This window comes from Oryza sativa, chromosome 4 (genome assembly GCF_034140825.1).
Source record: "Oryza sativa Japonica Group chromosome 4, ASM3414082v1".
Lineage (NCBI taxonomy): Eukaryota > Viridiplantae > Streptophyta > Magnoliopsida > Poales > Poaceae > Oryza > Oryza sativa.
In genome coordinates this window covers 8,216,021-8,231,572 of record NC_089038.1, presented here as the reverse complement: position 1 = coordinate 8,231,572, position 15,552 = coordinate 8,216,021, and the positions used below count along the sequence as shown (strand labels likewise).

Genomic DNA, 15,552 nt, shown 5'->3' with positions numbered 1-15,552 from the left:
GACAAGAGTGAGAGAGAGGAGGAGGAGGAAGGGAGAGACGAGGGGGAGAGGGATGAGGCTGACGTGGCCACGCTGACATATGGGGCCCACGTGGATCCCATGCTGACTTAGCAGCCACGTAGGACAAAACCGAGATCGAAACCGCTGGGGGACGAATTGTGACTGGTTTTGATTAGTTAAGGGATGCAAAATATCTGGTTTTGCGGTTAGAGGATGATTTTGTAACTCGATGACAAGTTGAGGGACCTTCGGTGTACTTTTTCCATTGGTAAATTTTGGTGGGCCGTGCCGTGCCGGCCTGACGGCAGCCGTGCCGTGCCGGCCCACAGGATAAGGGGTCGGCTCAAGCACAGCACGGCTAAATGGGCCGTGCCGGCACGGCCCACGGGCGAGCGTGCCGTGCCTGGGCTGGCACGCCTCGGCCCGGCCCATTTCAACAGCAATAGGCCCCGTCGAGAGGCAAGAGCTCTTCCCCTTCTCCTCCTCGCCCCGCATCCCCTCCCCTCCGCGTCGCCGCCGTCCTCTGCCGCCGCCGTCGTCCGTGTCTCCTGTATTCCTCCTCCCCTTTGTGTGGGAGATTGTCTGCCCAATCTCTGGAATCGACAAGGTTTGGTGGTGGCAACCCGCTCCGGCGGCTGCCTCTCGTCTCTCCACCACCCCGTCCCGCCGATTTTCCGCCTCGACCTGGTGGTGCAGTGCTCGATTCGGCAGTTCGGGGCTTACCGAGGGCGCAGGGTGTCGATGTGCAGCCCGAGGAATCGCATGTAAGTATGATTTGGTTACAGCACCGGTTGCATCCTTGCCTCGCTTCACCCGCTCTTTTGCTTGCTTAGATCCGAAGGGGAGTCGAAATTAGGGTTTCCCTCTACTCGCCGCCGATGAAGGGGGGCCGCTTGCACCGTCTGGAGCGGCCGCCCGCCGCCCACATCACCACCGCCGCAGCCGCCACCACGCCCGCTCCGGCGCCCGCCGATGATTGGGGGGATGGCTCGTGGACGGTGGACTGCTCGTGCGGCATCACGTACGACGACGGGGAGGAGATGGTGAGCTGCGACGAGTGCAACGTCTGGGTGCACACGCGGTGCGCCCGCTACGTCCGCGGCGTGCACATCTCTTTCTCTTGCCACAACTGCAAGGCCAAGCGCGCCCCCTCCTCCGCCGACGAGGCTGAGGTCGCCGAGCTCCTGGCCGAGCTGCCCACCCACCGCCCACGGCCGTTGTACCGCCGATGGGCTGAAGTCCCTCTCCCCTCCCGTGTCCATGTCCACGGGCTTCCAGGCGGTACAGACACCGCCCTATTCCGCAGCGCCGCACCCTCCCCTGTATTCTCGTCCGCCCTATGGCGCTGTGCTGGGTACGTACCCAAGAGATTCGGCTTCCGCTACTGCGAATTCCCCTACTGGGCTGATGACAAGGACGGTGCCAACGCTCTATTTGCGCTGGCTAGAGAGAAGCGCAAGGAAAAGGCAGAGACTAGGTTCCCTCTCCGCCTTGGAGCCATACACAAGGACAAGAATTATGTCAGGACGCTGAGCATTTGCGGCGATAAGGTGGATGGCGTTGAGCACTCTGTGGACGATGACGCAAAGAGGACATCTCCACCAAGTGATGCAAAGAAGAGAGGTGAATAATTTGGTCAATGCTTGTTATTTATTTAATTACTGCAAAATGAAGATTCTTATTAGTCATGAGTTGTTGGTTTGTCTATTTTAGGAACATCCATTAGCATTGTAGAGCCTGATACTTGGGACAATGGTTGTGAGAAGAAAAGGGATTTTGATGTGCCAGCTAGTGAGGATCAGCATGCCAAAACAAACATGGTAAATTCTGATTTGCACGTGCTTGTTGAAGCTAAGAAGAAGAGGGCTTCATCCTCAGAACGAAGTGGGGATAAGAAGTGCTCTGCCTCGAAGGAAATTACTGGGATGCTAAAGAAATATGAACCTAAGGAGTCCAAGCGATTGGTGATATCCTCAGGAGTTGCAACAACGGCAGCTGTAGCAGAGCAAGAAGTGCACTCACGATTTGTGAAGGTAGAAGTTAGTGTTTTCTATATTCAAACTGCTTATTTCATATAATTTGGATTGCACTGGTTCCTGACAATTAGCCTACTATTGATTTTAATGTTCATAGTTAACCTCACCAAGTTAGCCATTTTTCTTTCATCCTAAACTTTTAAATACCACTTATCAGAACCACATTGTATTGGAACTGCTAAATAGGTTGATAGATAAGCTACCATTTGTGCATAGTATGGGTAGAATTTCTTAATGCTGGAAGCCTGGAAATGGATTGGAATATGGCAATCCTTTTGAGCTGCATAATCTTTTATCCGTACATCAGTAAATAGTAAATACAGTTTGAAAAAACTACTCTACAGGATTAGAATCGATCAGAAATTTCATTTTCATACATACAACTTGCTCAATTTGGTCTTTGAAAGTAACAAAATTGTGTTTCCTCATAAAAATTTTAAGGGAGCAACTTGGTTAAAGAGACGCATCAATACCATGGTTAAGTAACCAAGCAAGAGTTAGTTTTATATCCTGAATTCTTTATCCAGCACTAAAAGTTCCCATGTTCCCCTTTGTTAAAACCTACATTCAATTTGCTACTCCTCACGGCGCTTAAGTAAAATTTTATCCCCTTTGTAACCTATTTAGGGTTTTTGGAGCAGTTAGGTAAGTCGTGCAAAGTTGTGCCCTTCCTTGTAGACTCCTTTCCATTCGTTGACGCTGATGCCAACTTGTGGCTCTCTCTTCCTTCTCTCCACCCCTAAGATGGGAGACACTCCTAGTTATGCTTCCCATTTTGCCAATATCCATCAGATAGCGAAGCTAACCTGCAGCAACTTAACTGGATCTGGCACATAGGCGTAGCTGGTGACTGGTCGTGCAGCTCTACCCACCTCACTTGAGTGCGCCAGGTGGAGGTGAGTGTGTGTGCATGATACCCACCCATTCTACTCTGTTTGTATGTAATTTCTTGTATGCAAGCAATTTGATTTCACTCCCCACAGTAGCACAAAGGGTATAAACTTGGTCAGATAAACTAAGCAAGGAAACTATTAGAAGGGCACATGTTACAGCATTCCGTTTAGCAATTGGATTTGGCCATGTAGCAGTCTATTTGATCTGCCTGGTCTATCACCAAGAAGTTTTAACCTTATGCCAAAGTAATTCCATGCCCCAAGTAACCTATGCCTGTATTGTCATGGAACCTGTTCATTTTGAGCAGGAGAGATGCATGGCAGTGAGCTGCACCTGCCAATGGGTGGAGGAGCAGAGTGGCAAAGTCACCAGCAGACCCTTGCATGGCGAAGGTGCAAACCAGGCGTGCACCAGGTGGGGGAGAGCGAAGGGATGGTTGAGGAGTAGATAAAGGGCATTTTTTCCATTTCTCAAAAAAACTGACAAGGCCAAAATGCCAAACACACTAACGGTGAGTTGAACTAACAGAGGTGACCTATAAGGGAAGTGAAATTTCAAGTGCATGGAAAGTAATAGTAAATTTTGAGTGGCATATAAGGAAACATGGGAACTTTAAGTGGCAAGGATTTTTTCTCTTTTTGTTTCTGCTTTTGCCTCTGTAGTTCATCATTTTTTTTAAATGATAACAAAATGGTCCAACCACTATCATATCCTCTTGGTGTTAGCCATGATTTAGGTATGTTTCTTTGCTTACGCTTTCAAGCTGTCTTTTTGGCCTTTGTAGTTTACAAGGCAGTAGTTTCTAAGCCACACGGCCACAGGTTCAATCATAACTAACTATAGTCCACAAAAGCTATAAAAAACTACTTAAATCTGAATCTGGCTTATTAGTACAAGAGTGGCTTATAGCTTTGTGAAGCCCAATAGAAAGTCTGTCTTCTGGGTTAGACTTTTCTGGCCGTTAATAAGGATAATAGAATGGGCCTCTGAGTTGAACTATATCTTGCTGTTCATCACCAGTGCTTCTACCGATCACCAATGAACTTCACTGCTAGTTAGATCACCTGTTAAATTCAGTTACCTCTGAAAAGCAGGGAAGATCCATTGGGGATGCGGTGACGGTACAAAAACACCAACCCTGCCCATAGACAGAAGCCTAAGGACATTTCCTAGCACAGCCACCTCTCCCGCCAGATGGATAGCACATATTCTTTGTGCTCCTCCATGTGAATAGGAAGGTTCGTGTGGTTGCATTCTGTGTAGGTGCTGAAGGGCTAGGGGTTTTGTGCGTGTTGAGATGGGTTGTTATTGGGCTGGGCTAAAATTGTGTCCTGGAATAGTATATGTGTATTTTTCATCTTATACTTTAAATGAGATAATAGTCCTATGCATACTGTTAATGTTTTAGAACTGTATCAGCATCAAATGCATGACTTGGGACTATTGAAGCTTTGTAGGCTCATATCCTCCGCTAGTAATCCCATCTCTCAAAAAATTGATTCCATCCTTGGGCTAACTCTAGCTTAGACGGGGCAGGCTGGTGGCTTTAGGTGCCACATGGGTGCAGCGACTTGAGATTTGGATGAGACTTTGAAGAAATGGCTATTGGGTAGGTGTGGCAAGTATGGCTCTTGACTATTGTAGGTGTTGGCTCTGTGGAGGACCTGGAGTGAGTGGATTTGTAATATCCCATGTGGCCCATATATGGTTTTGGTGGCATTAGTCCAACATGGAGAATTTATATTGGTTGGGACCAGCAACCGGGTACATAAACCCACATGTTCCGACCATTAATGCTTTTACATGAGCGATCTGAAGACAAGTGTAATCAGATCCTTTTAGCTATGTATGAACTGCTTCAGTTTGTGTTGGAAAATTAATAAAGGGTTTCAATTTGAATGAAAATATTGACACATTTAGTATGAGTAATGATTACAAATTTACAACTTTACGAGTAGTTTTTTCTAATATTTAGAATGGGTGCAGTTGATAAGTACTACCACTAGTCACAGTTTGAAATAGATTATTGACTGGGTCTATTTTAGTGGATTATCTACACCATTACAGATATAAATTAAATATATTGATAAATAAAATTAACAAATACTAGCTTAGAACAAGGGATCCAAGCAATGCAGTAGAAGAAAGTTTTTAGTAAAACATATTTTTAGAGGTGTGGAATTAATAATCAGCGACAATAATATGATGAAGTAGATGAAAAAAACAGAGTCTTATTATGAGATTTTCCCAACTCAGAATAGATGTGAAGAAACTTCATATTACTTTTTTTTTCTGCTATGTTTTTTTTTTCTTTTGGTGAAATTTTGTCATGTCCGAAATTAATTAGTAAATGCATAAAAGGTTTTCTTTTTGTTCATTACACATTGATTCATGATTATTTTGTCTACATTTTGTCTCTGGCTACAATGCCTTTTGGTATGAAAAAGAATGGTGCATAATTATCTGACAGAAAATCTTGTTTCTTTTGGCATGTGAATTAGTATTAAGATTCTGAACTTCTGATACATCACTGCCATATGAAGGCATATGGTTTATAAATTTTAGGTTCTGACGATTGTAATGTAAGACAGATTTATAGTTTCAAGATAGACAATTTTGTGTTACTAATGGAACTTCTAAGAATATTTAGATATGTTCATTTCAAGAAGTTAATTCTTTCAATTTCTGATGGCTTATCATTAGTCCTGTTTCTGTTTATTTTTTATCTATCTATTGAGTAAGCTTAATTACTGCAATAGTTTTAGTATGTATTTTAATACATTCTATAATGTGCAGGGTAGCGTGTATGAAGGACTAGACGGGAATCAAAATGTAGGTTTACAGACTGGAGTAAGATCGAATGGAGGTAACTTAAGTTCCTCTGGTATGTTTTGATTAATATGAAAACCCCTTGAAACTCACTAGTGTGACTTATGCTTGGAACATTACACAGTTGTGAAAAGGGATGATGCCAAACGATCAAATGGAGATGTCCAGAGCGATGCTGCTCCTGAGAAAATGAATGAGGGTCTGGATCTTCAGAAGCAATCAAATCAAACTTCAAATCTTCTGGTTGTTGGTGGTGTACCGGATTTACAGACTAACCAGTCAGAATCATTGACTATCAAGAAGGAAGCATCTACAGATGATCATGAGAGAACCGAGGCTATCCAGTTTGTAAGTGATGAGCATAAAAGTGGAAAACAAGATACTGCAATGTTATCAACCCTTCAGAGGCATTCGTCCAAGTTAGCATCTGACTTAGTTTATCAACATCCAAAGTCTGAAACACAAAATCCGATGCACACAATACCAGAGCATCCAAACTCAAGTTTAGGTAATGTGAAAGTTTGTACAGCATCTTCTGGTCCTAACTCTACCACTTTTGATTTATCTTGCTCTTTGCTATCCACAGAACCATCATCAGAAGAAACTACTGTTCGTTTGGTAAAGAAGGATCAGACAAGGTTGGTCTCATCCGCTGACAGCGAAAATGATTTTGCAAAAAAATCTGAGAGTTCCCAGGATCGCACAAGATCCTCTGATAAAGTTCAATTGAAAGGCTTTGTTCCGTCTGCGCCAAAATCATCTCAAGGAAGTAGAACATATGTATCTTCTGCCAAAAATAGATTTATAGTGCCAAAGGAGCAGTTGCAAAAGACATCAACTGAAGGAAACGCTCCACCAGGGTCATTACAAGGTGAAGTGGCACCCTTACATTCTCGTAATAAGGCAATGCCTTTGAGCTTTTACCAAAGAAAGGACAAGATCCACCACCGCTCTATTCATATCACACAGGACACTTCCAATAGTTCAGCATCGGCTGAGCTGCAATCTACTGAAACAACAGCTTCATTGAGCGATGAACAGGTACGGACACAATAAGTTCTCCAATAATTTATATGTATGCTGATAAAATTTTATTTTTTTCTCATGGTTTCTTGATTTTCTGTAGCTTGCATTGTTATTACATCAACAATTGAACAGCTCCCCCAGAGTACCAAGGGTGCCACGTTGTCATCAAGCATCTACCATGCAGATGCTACATCCAACTGGAGCTAGTGTGTTCTCAAAACGGTCTTCAGCACATGGAGGAAGGGATCAAGCACTGGTAAGATCACTATTACTTCCTCCGTTTCACAATGTAAGACTTTCTAACATTGATCACATTCATATAGATGTTAATGAATCTAAACATATATGTGTATCTAGATTCATTAACATCAATATGAATGTGGGCAATGCTAGAAAGTCTTACATTATGAAACGGAGGGAGTACTACCAAAGGTCATCTTTTCTATTTCTATTTCAATATTTCTTCCATCTTTATGTGAAAACTTATGAAGCTTCCCTGTAAGTGCAGGTCTTAAAGAAGAGGAACAAAGATGATGCATGGAGAGATAATGATGAGACCAAGAAGACAGGAAAGGTGTCTAGTGTTGAACGGAGGCATAGAGATAGTAGCACAGAACGTGTCCTTGCTGCAAAAGACTCATGCAAATTTACTGAAAATATAGAATCAGAACAGAGAAATCGTGGCATTTGTTCAACTGGAGCCACCTCTGGCGTAGGAAATGATGCTCCAATAGATAGAGGTGTTTCACATGATTTACCTGGTATGTAACTCATACCATCTGGTTTTATTCAGTATAGAAGTCAATAAGGGTGCCTTATTATTCTATCTGCAGGGTTGATTGAGGAAATCATTAGCAAAAATACAAACATAACATATGGTGAACTGTGCAACGCTATTCGCCAGGTATGTTTTATTTCAATTTCATGTATATTTATTCTGTATGTTTCATAATTTGTGCTAATTTTATTATTATGTTTCTTTCAGCATTGGGGGGATTTAAGTAAACCCAACGTGGAAAACAATGCATACCCCAACTATTTACATGCTGTTAACGATTGTCTTAGGAACAGGAATGACTGGGCTCACCTTGTTGACCAGGCTGCAATGGTGAGATCTCGACTTTCATCCTTTCCTTTTCATTTTGTCGACAGTTGTAATTCCTTCTGAGTATTGTGGTTACATGAACTGATTTGTGCCTCCTTAGAGCTTAGATGATGGTTGATTTCATTTTATATCTTTTAGCATGTGTGGTTGAGTCACTTGGTACATTCAATGCTATTTGCTAAATACAGTTGCATCTTCAAATAAAATTTTCTGCTTGCTCATGGCATGTAATTCTTAGGTGCCAGCTAAAGGCGTATGCTTGTCTTCTGGGGATCTTAGTGAACTAATAAAATTTTCTTCATACAGTTTTATTCATTTGAATAAAGAAAACCTTTTAGGTCGTTTTGCTATGCATTTTGTACAAATGTACCCTCTCAAAAATTTATTCCATGAATGGACCCCTGGCTCAGCACTAGCCTCAAAGGAGTTGTACTGTAATGTCTCAGCCATTCTTATAGGTGCTGAGTTGTCGGCTGCACTAACATGACAGTCAGATCAGCAGCACGTCAGTGCCAGTGAGCTTGGTGTTGACATGCACAAGGTCAACTCCGGACCTCCTGGTGCTGATCTGTCAGAATGCTGCAATCTTGGCACTGGTCGTGTGCCAAAAACTCAGCACCAGTTAGTTATTCGAATGACCCAAGTTATTCCTGTCAACCTATTAAACTTATTATTAACTACCTGGTTTTGCATACTCGTAACTAAGGAAACCACCTGCATTCAGCTCTATGCAAACATTGGGAGTTCTGTTTGGTTTGATGGTTAAAAGTTATTTAACTTGTTTTGTTTCAGATGAATCCAAACAAGCGCCGGAAGGTAGAGGAAAGTGACTCTTTGTCAGCAGATGTACTGGCAACCGAGAAGACAAATAAAGAGGCTAAAAGGGGTCCAGAAGACACAAATGCTGAATCACACCATGAAATTCTGCCAAGGGGCAAACGCAAGGCTCGGAAATGCAGGCGTCTTGAACTGAAAGGGAGGAGAGTCAACGATACGAGGAAGAGATCTAGCTTTGATTCGGCCTCTGATGATGATGATACCACCTTGTCGGATTCCAGTAGTGACAGAAATGACACCCCTATGGATAAGAGCCTAGAAGATAGTTTTGTTATAGCTAAGAATGCAGATTCAAGTTCATAGAGGTGGTTCAATGCAGTGCTGCTGGCAATACATTCGAATGGAGTTGGTGAAGAAAGTCAGATTTAGCGACCGCAGATCGGTTCACTTGTAAGTTGTAACAGTAGTGTAACATAGTTAATCCTTTTCTCGCCTAACTGTAATGCAGGTAGATTTGTTGAAGTAGCGTATCATGTAAGCAATTTGCAATTTGTAGCGTCTGATGATTGCGCCCAAAATAACAAGCATTATGTGTATCAGCGTATCTAGTTATTTTGTGGCGGATTGGTTGGTAACCTAAGCAAAAAATGTCTACGAAACTGCAATTGAACTGATTTACTCACTAGCTGAATGCCCATCGATTTGGAATTGTGCTAATGTCACGTCAATTGATGCCGTGGGGAGAAATTATTTGTATGCGGAGCAGTGATATACGTACTTTCAAAAACTCTTTACAAACAGGGTAGAGATATCAACCGTTGAATCTAATCTAATCAGTTACTTATGGAAAAACGAGATATACTTATAAGATGTTGGTTATGGAAAAGCAAGATAATGTTTTTTTAAAGTTTGTAAGGTTTTTTTTTTTTCAAGGGATGTTTCTCTAGTCCAAAGATTTATCCGACCTACTATCCTTTACATTGTTAAATTTATTGCAATGAAATTTTTCAACAAAATCACCAATGACTATATTTTAATGATTTTTTGGCTTTTGTGCTGCAATGAATCTTTTCATACTGCTTTATTTGGATGGATATTTCAATCAGTATTTCTTTTATATTTTATTAATTGCATGTGGTGCTATGTGGATGTTTCATCCATGTATTCTATGATGCTTCAATAGTTATTAATGATGTATGTGTGCGCGTTACATATCAGGTATACCTTCTATACTTAAATTCGCCACCATTGGGAATACCACATATTTAGTTTTATACATAAAGAATATACTCGGATATAGGAATATTGCAGATAAAGATGAAAGTTCTTTCCCTGGAAAGGAAAGATATTGGATTTCGACCTAGGTCTCATCTTCATGTTTCCCACACAGAGTCTTCGAGTTGTACTTGGAGAAGGGGTTGTTTGCCTATATAATTAAACACATCGCCCTCAGGAAGGGAGAGTATCGAGTCATAAGTCATGGTCATATACCCACATCAAAGATGAGGAAGGAGGAAGCCAATATCTAATAGCCAACTACAAGTTGCCACATCAAAGACAAGTGAGAAGGAAGCCAATATCTAGTAGCTGAGTACAAGTTGCCGGATTAGATCTCGTCGAAGACTAGGGCCTGTTTGGTTGGTGCCCTCGACACCATGCCTGAAGAATTTTCATGCCTGATAGGCATACGAGAAGTTCAGGAACACGACCTGGTCAGGCGGCCTGAGGTTGTGCTTGTTTGGTTTGTCGCAGCTACCTGAGAAGAAAAACAAGTGATTTGCTCTAGATGATTATTGCTAAGTAAAGTGCTAAAGTGTTAAACAGGAATATGTAAATGTCGGCAGCATCGTCCATCCAACCAAAATCCTTATGTACCTAGCTTTCCATAAGCAAAATCAAATCAATCGCATACCAAAAAATAAGGGGAAAATAAATAAGAGAATAATACAAGGAAGACGAACCCCCAAATCTAGCAATACCTATGGCAAATTAGATCTTTAATAATGATCTTTTCCAGCTGTGAGCTTCAATCGACAAGTCCGCAGCTTTCTTCATGAACCAAACAATCGGCAGCCTCGGCGGAAGCTTCGCGCAAAGAGGCCACAGCAAACGACGGGATGCGACAGCCTCGCTGGAAGCTTTGCGGGAAGCTAGATCTGAAAAGGGGCGGTAGCATCGCACGACGACGACAACAGCAGCAGGGGCTTCGCCGGATGGGCAGAACGGTGACGACAACGGCCGCGGTGGCCGGGATCCACGCGAGCCAGCTTTGTGCGACAGTGGGAGCTTCCATACGGCGGTGACTTTTGTGTAGCTGCAAGAGATTACATTGTAAACCACGAACGGTGCTACGCCTGGAGCTCAGGCGACCAATTTTGGTCACCTGACTCATGCTAATTGCGTGCGTCAAGCCAGGCGAGAGGGAGACGGTCTTAGGGTAGCAACCAAACAAGAAGTAAAATAAGTCAGGCTACTCTCAGGCCAGGCAAATTCTCCTCAGGGCAGCAACCAAACAGGCCATAATTCTTTGGCTAGACTAGCTTACTCCCCTTTTGTAATTTGGTGTTATATATAAACTGGATTAGGACTTTTATCCATTCCGGAGACCTGAATCAAAAAAGCCTTGTCTCCCATCTCCTTATTCCAATCTCGCGTATGCCCTGCTATCAACGTGCCCTATGCCTCTAAAATACCATTATTGGGTCTAACCGTTTGATAGTTTTATTCGTGACATAAAAATATTTCAACAAAACCAAGTATTTACATATATGTCGTGTTTCATATGATTTTTTTATGTTTCGCTTCTTGGGACTCAATGTTTCATGCAGTAGTTATCGCTGCTGCAGTCAATATTTTATTAATGTTGTATGGCTTTGATACACTTTATGAAGTGTGTGGAAACATTTGACCTCAAGTGATGAAACAATCTCCGTTTGTGGATAAATATATTTTTTATCATGATGATAACCATGCGAGATCTTATAGTAAAGATTTAATTACAACAAACAACTAACTGGATTATAAATTGGATATATAATTCAGAAGAAAACATTATTTGGAGCTTTCTAATTAATTGTTTTACATAAATATCTCATGGGGAGAGGAAAGAGAGAGTAAATGTGATTAAAAAGCTACCGTGCTGCATGCAGCAGGAACATGGAGTTATATCTCTTTTATTTCCATGTGTCATTTTCTTTTTTTTTTTGGCACGCTTTATTTTGTCTTGTGTGTGTTGTGATAGGAAAAAGTGTCACTTACGGCCTTGTTCGTTGGGATTGGAGGGGATTGAGGAGAAATAATTCACATTACAATAGGTATGAAATAAATCCCCTCAATTCCCTCGTGGAAGGGATTAACCAAACAAGGCCTACGAGGGGCAGCGGCTCGGTAGCTGATGCTTGTATTTCGAGAGGTTTGGCTGGGTGTGTATGTTAGGAAACCACACCCTATGAATCCTGAGATGCTGAGACACCTCGAACAACGGCACAACCACAAATATCCACGTAGTTAAAAAGACATCACACATAAGAGCATCCTAAAATTACGGTTTTTTAGTTAAAAAATCGCTCCAACAGATCCCCTAAACATCTACTTGAGAATTAGAGTTCCTTTCCCATGAAAGTCACTCTCTATAAGTTGGGCACCATGCTCGCTCCCTATTGATTGCGCGCCTGTTGACATCATTATCGACCAATTTCGACCGTCAATATTATCCAATTAATGAAGACTAGCTATGCTTGCAATGCATAATTTTCAAATAAAATATCTACTTTCACTATGTACTATGCTACTAACATATATGCAGGAGAAGCACTCATAAATGGAGGAGAATTGACGGAATATAAATGAACAATTAATCAGAAGCCGTCGAGAATCAAACTTAAGGATGGATGAGCCTATAAACCCAGTGAATAATATCAAATGGGCCCAAACCACCACATCACTGGACTGAGAAATCAATGAGGAGTACACCTGCCGAGTTGGGTTCGGCCGAACCACCAGTTGGCCCAATCGGCCTAGAACTTCATGAGCTGGCAGTTGATAACTACCTGAGGTCGTTACGACCATTTCTAGCGCAACTACTGACCTCAGGAGGACATTTGTCCAGGAGAGGATGAAGATGCTCTTTGGATGCCATGGAAGATCTTCACCCTACCAAAGCTCCTCCACCTAGCTATTAATACCCCCTCACTTCCTTCATTCCAAGCACACACTCAAGAAGAAGATCAAGAGCTCTTTCTCAAGTTTAGTAGTATTCTAGTGCTAGTGGAGTAGGAATTAGAATAGTATTCTTAGTCCTCGAGTCTTCAAGAGAATTCGTGTATGGCTCTAGAAGCTTTTCTCTCTTCTTTTGTTAGACTTATAGAATTAATAGAATATTCTTCTTTATACATCTTCAGTATTTCATTCCATTCATATTATCTGAGTACCAACTTTATTTTATACTTGTATCAATATAGTTGTGTAGCTAGCCTACCAGAGAGGTGCAATGGTGTGGGTTTAATGTCCAAGTATTCGGTTACTCTATGTCGGGAGCTCAGATGTAGAGTAGTATTTAATAATGTAAGCGTGGTGCTTAGATTATTAAGTATCATTAATTGGGCATATATGCTGCAGGACAATAGAGGTGGGCCGCTGATGGTGATAGCTTAGTACGGGTATTCCTCCATGTTAGTATATATTACTAAGACACTTTCCTGGGGAGGGTTCTCCTCCATATTTAGCCCCGGTTGGACGGCCATAATAGGTTGTCGTAAGGAACTCGGCAATCAGGTGTGGTCTCTCGAAACACCAGGAGGGCACTGTTAAACTAGCAAGTGTAGACTAAAGATGTTTGTATACTAGACTATACTTTTCTTATTTTTTCTCCACTTAGCTTAGATTATATTTTAGTGAGACTATCTTAGTTCTTTTTCTCCTGTGTGTCAACTTTATCCTATCGTTGAAATTACTTAACCCCTACATGGACCTTAATGTATACAAGTAATATATAAACTATTAGCATAGTACTCTCTTATCATATTATCCCTTGGGATTAAATAAATACAATACCTTGGAATACTTCCGGGTGAAATGTTACAATGGTATATCCATGCGCTTGCGGATCATATCTTTAACCATAAATATATGGTGTGTTTAGTTCACGCAAAAATTGGAAGTTTGGTTGAAATTGAAACGATGTGATGGAAAAGTTGGAAGTTTATGTGTGTAGGAAAGTTTTGATGTGATGGAAAAGTTGGAAGCTTGAACAAAAAGTTTGGAACTAAACAAGGCCATACCATGAATATTTCTACATCATTGATGGGAATTATATTTCTAGTAATGCCGTTAGGAAATATCAACAAGCTTTTCTACCGTCGTTGCCGGGGAAGATTAATGATTAAGAGTTTATTACATGCTAATAATTTTATATTTACCTTTGTATATATTACTGTCCTTTGTAGGCAAACCTTGTTTGTTTTCTCTTTTATGTGAAAATAGGGTAGTACAAGACTGGTTCTGATTTGCCGACCAATTTCAATCCAGAGTCCCTTGTGGAGCGAGTTCAACCCCATGACGTTCCTCCTCAAGTTACTCTATCGGCAGCAAACCAGCCATCTTCGCGCCACCAGAGTTGAACGATATGGCTAGGAAGACATTTCACGAGTTCGCTGCTCCCTTCGCTGACAACGTGCCCGTTGGACCTGAAGTCAGCATGGGAGATGGTGACTTTGATATGAAAACCAGCCTAATCACGATGGTGCAGGCTAGCTCATTCTGTGGTAAGCCTAATAAGGATGCAAGTGCTCATCTGCAGCAATTCCTGGAAATCTGCAGCACGGAGTCACTCCAGATACTATCAGGCTCCGACCGTTCCTATTCTTCCTCCTCAGGAGAGCGAAACAGTGGTTCTACGCCAACCGTGCAACGGTGAATACCCGGAATAAGTGCTCAACGGCATTCCTCTCAAAATTCTTCCCGATGGGCAAGACTAACGCTCTTCGTGGAAGAATATCCAGCTTTCAACAGACGAGGGACGAAACAGCTCCTGAAGCTTGGGAAAGGCTGCAGGAATATGTTGTCACCTATCCTCATCATGGGATGGACAAGAGGCTCATCCTACAAAGTTTCTACAATGGATTAACCCCCTCATCCTAGGATCACCAGGACGTTGCTGCTGGAGGAGCATTCTTCTCAAAGACGTCAGAGATACCACTGACCTGATTGAGAAGATGGTCTCAAATATGGGTTGGAGCGAGGAACGACTCCAAACCCATCAACGGGACAGAAATGCTCGCCGCTCAATTGGATCTCCTTATGAAGAGAATGGACAATGATAAGAAGGACACCAAGCAGGGTGCCGTTAAGGCCCTGAATTCTTACATGACATGTGAGGTCTGTGGCAATGATGGTCACTCTGGGACAGATCGTCCGAAAACCCGTAAGGACGTCATGTTCATGAACAACAATAACAACAACAACAACAACAATGGGTATCATCCACTAGGAAACCAAGGATGGAGCACTGCTCCATGGGGAGGATCAAGTACGGACCAAACCCACAGAACTTTAAGGAGGTCAAGCTCCAACCCCGAAGGACGGATAGCCTCATCGATTTCATGATGAACTTCTCGGAGCGGGAAGAAAAGAGGAACCGTCAGCACCTTAGGCTGGCATCCAAGAAGCCGGGAACACAGGCCTGTCAACCTTCGTTCCTAGTTACGAAGAGGTCGTCGTCTGCACCTAAGATAAAGAAGGTGTGGCAGGTTAAGGAGAAGACACTGTTCCTGTACCTCCGGAACAGGGTGCCTCGTCAAGCTGAAATGTTGGAGGTACGGTCATGCTCGTTGGACCTAAAACAACGTCACCCTTGCCAACAGGTAAATTGGTAGTTATCTCATATTT

General features: G+C 42.3%; 1 protein-coding gene and 1 non-coding gene across 3 annotated transcripts; one reads left to right on the top strand and one right to left on the bottom strand.

Annotated features, from left to right (window-relative positions):
* Positions 1-486: 486 nt before the first annotated feature.
* Positions 487-9,352, top strand: LOC4335199 (uncharacterized). 2 transcript variants are annotated; one of them, XM_015780911.3, is made up of 11 exons: positions 487-764; positions 834-1,623; positions 1,714-2,033; positions 5,727-5,796; positions 5,884-6,267; positions 6,346-6,800; positions 6,886-7,041; positions 7,294-7,525; positions 7,619-7,689; positions 7,771-7,893; positions 8,683-9,352. In XM_015780911.3, the coding sequence occupies exons 2-11, from the start codon at positions 879-881 to the stop codon at positions 9,028-9,030; spliced, it is 2,904 nt and encodes a 967-aa protein (XP_015636397.1). In that variant the 5' UTR covers positions 487-764; positions 834-878; the 3' UTR covers positions 9,031-9,352. The 2 variants fall into 2 exon arrangements, with proteins under 2 accessions (XP_015636397.1, XP_015636395.1); XM_015780909.3 differs by having other exon boundaries at positions 7,294-7,546.
* A 5,291-nt stretch (positions 9,353-14,643) lies between these two features.
* LOC112938870 (small nucleolar RNA R71) lies at positions 14,644-14,750 on the bottom strand. The gene has a single exon (XR_003242190.1). It is a non-coding gene; the product is annotated as a small nucleolar RNA R71 (small nucleolar RNA).
* Between the last annotated feature and the right edge of the window lie 802 nt (positions 14,751-15,552).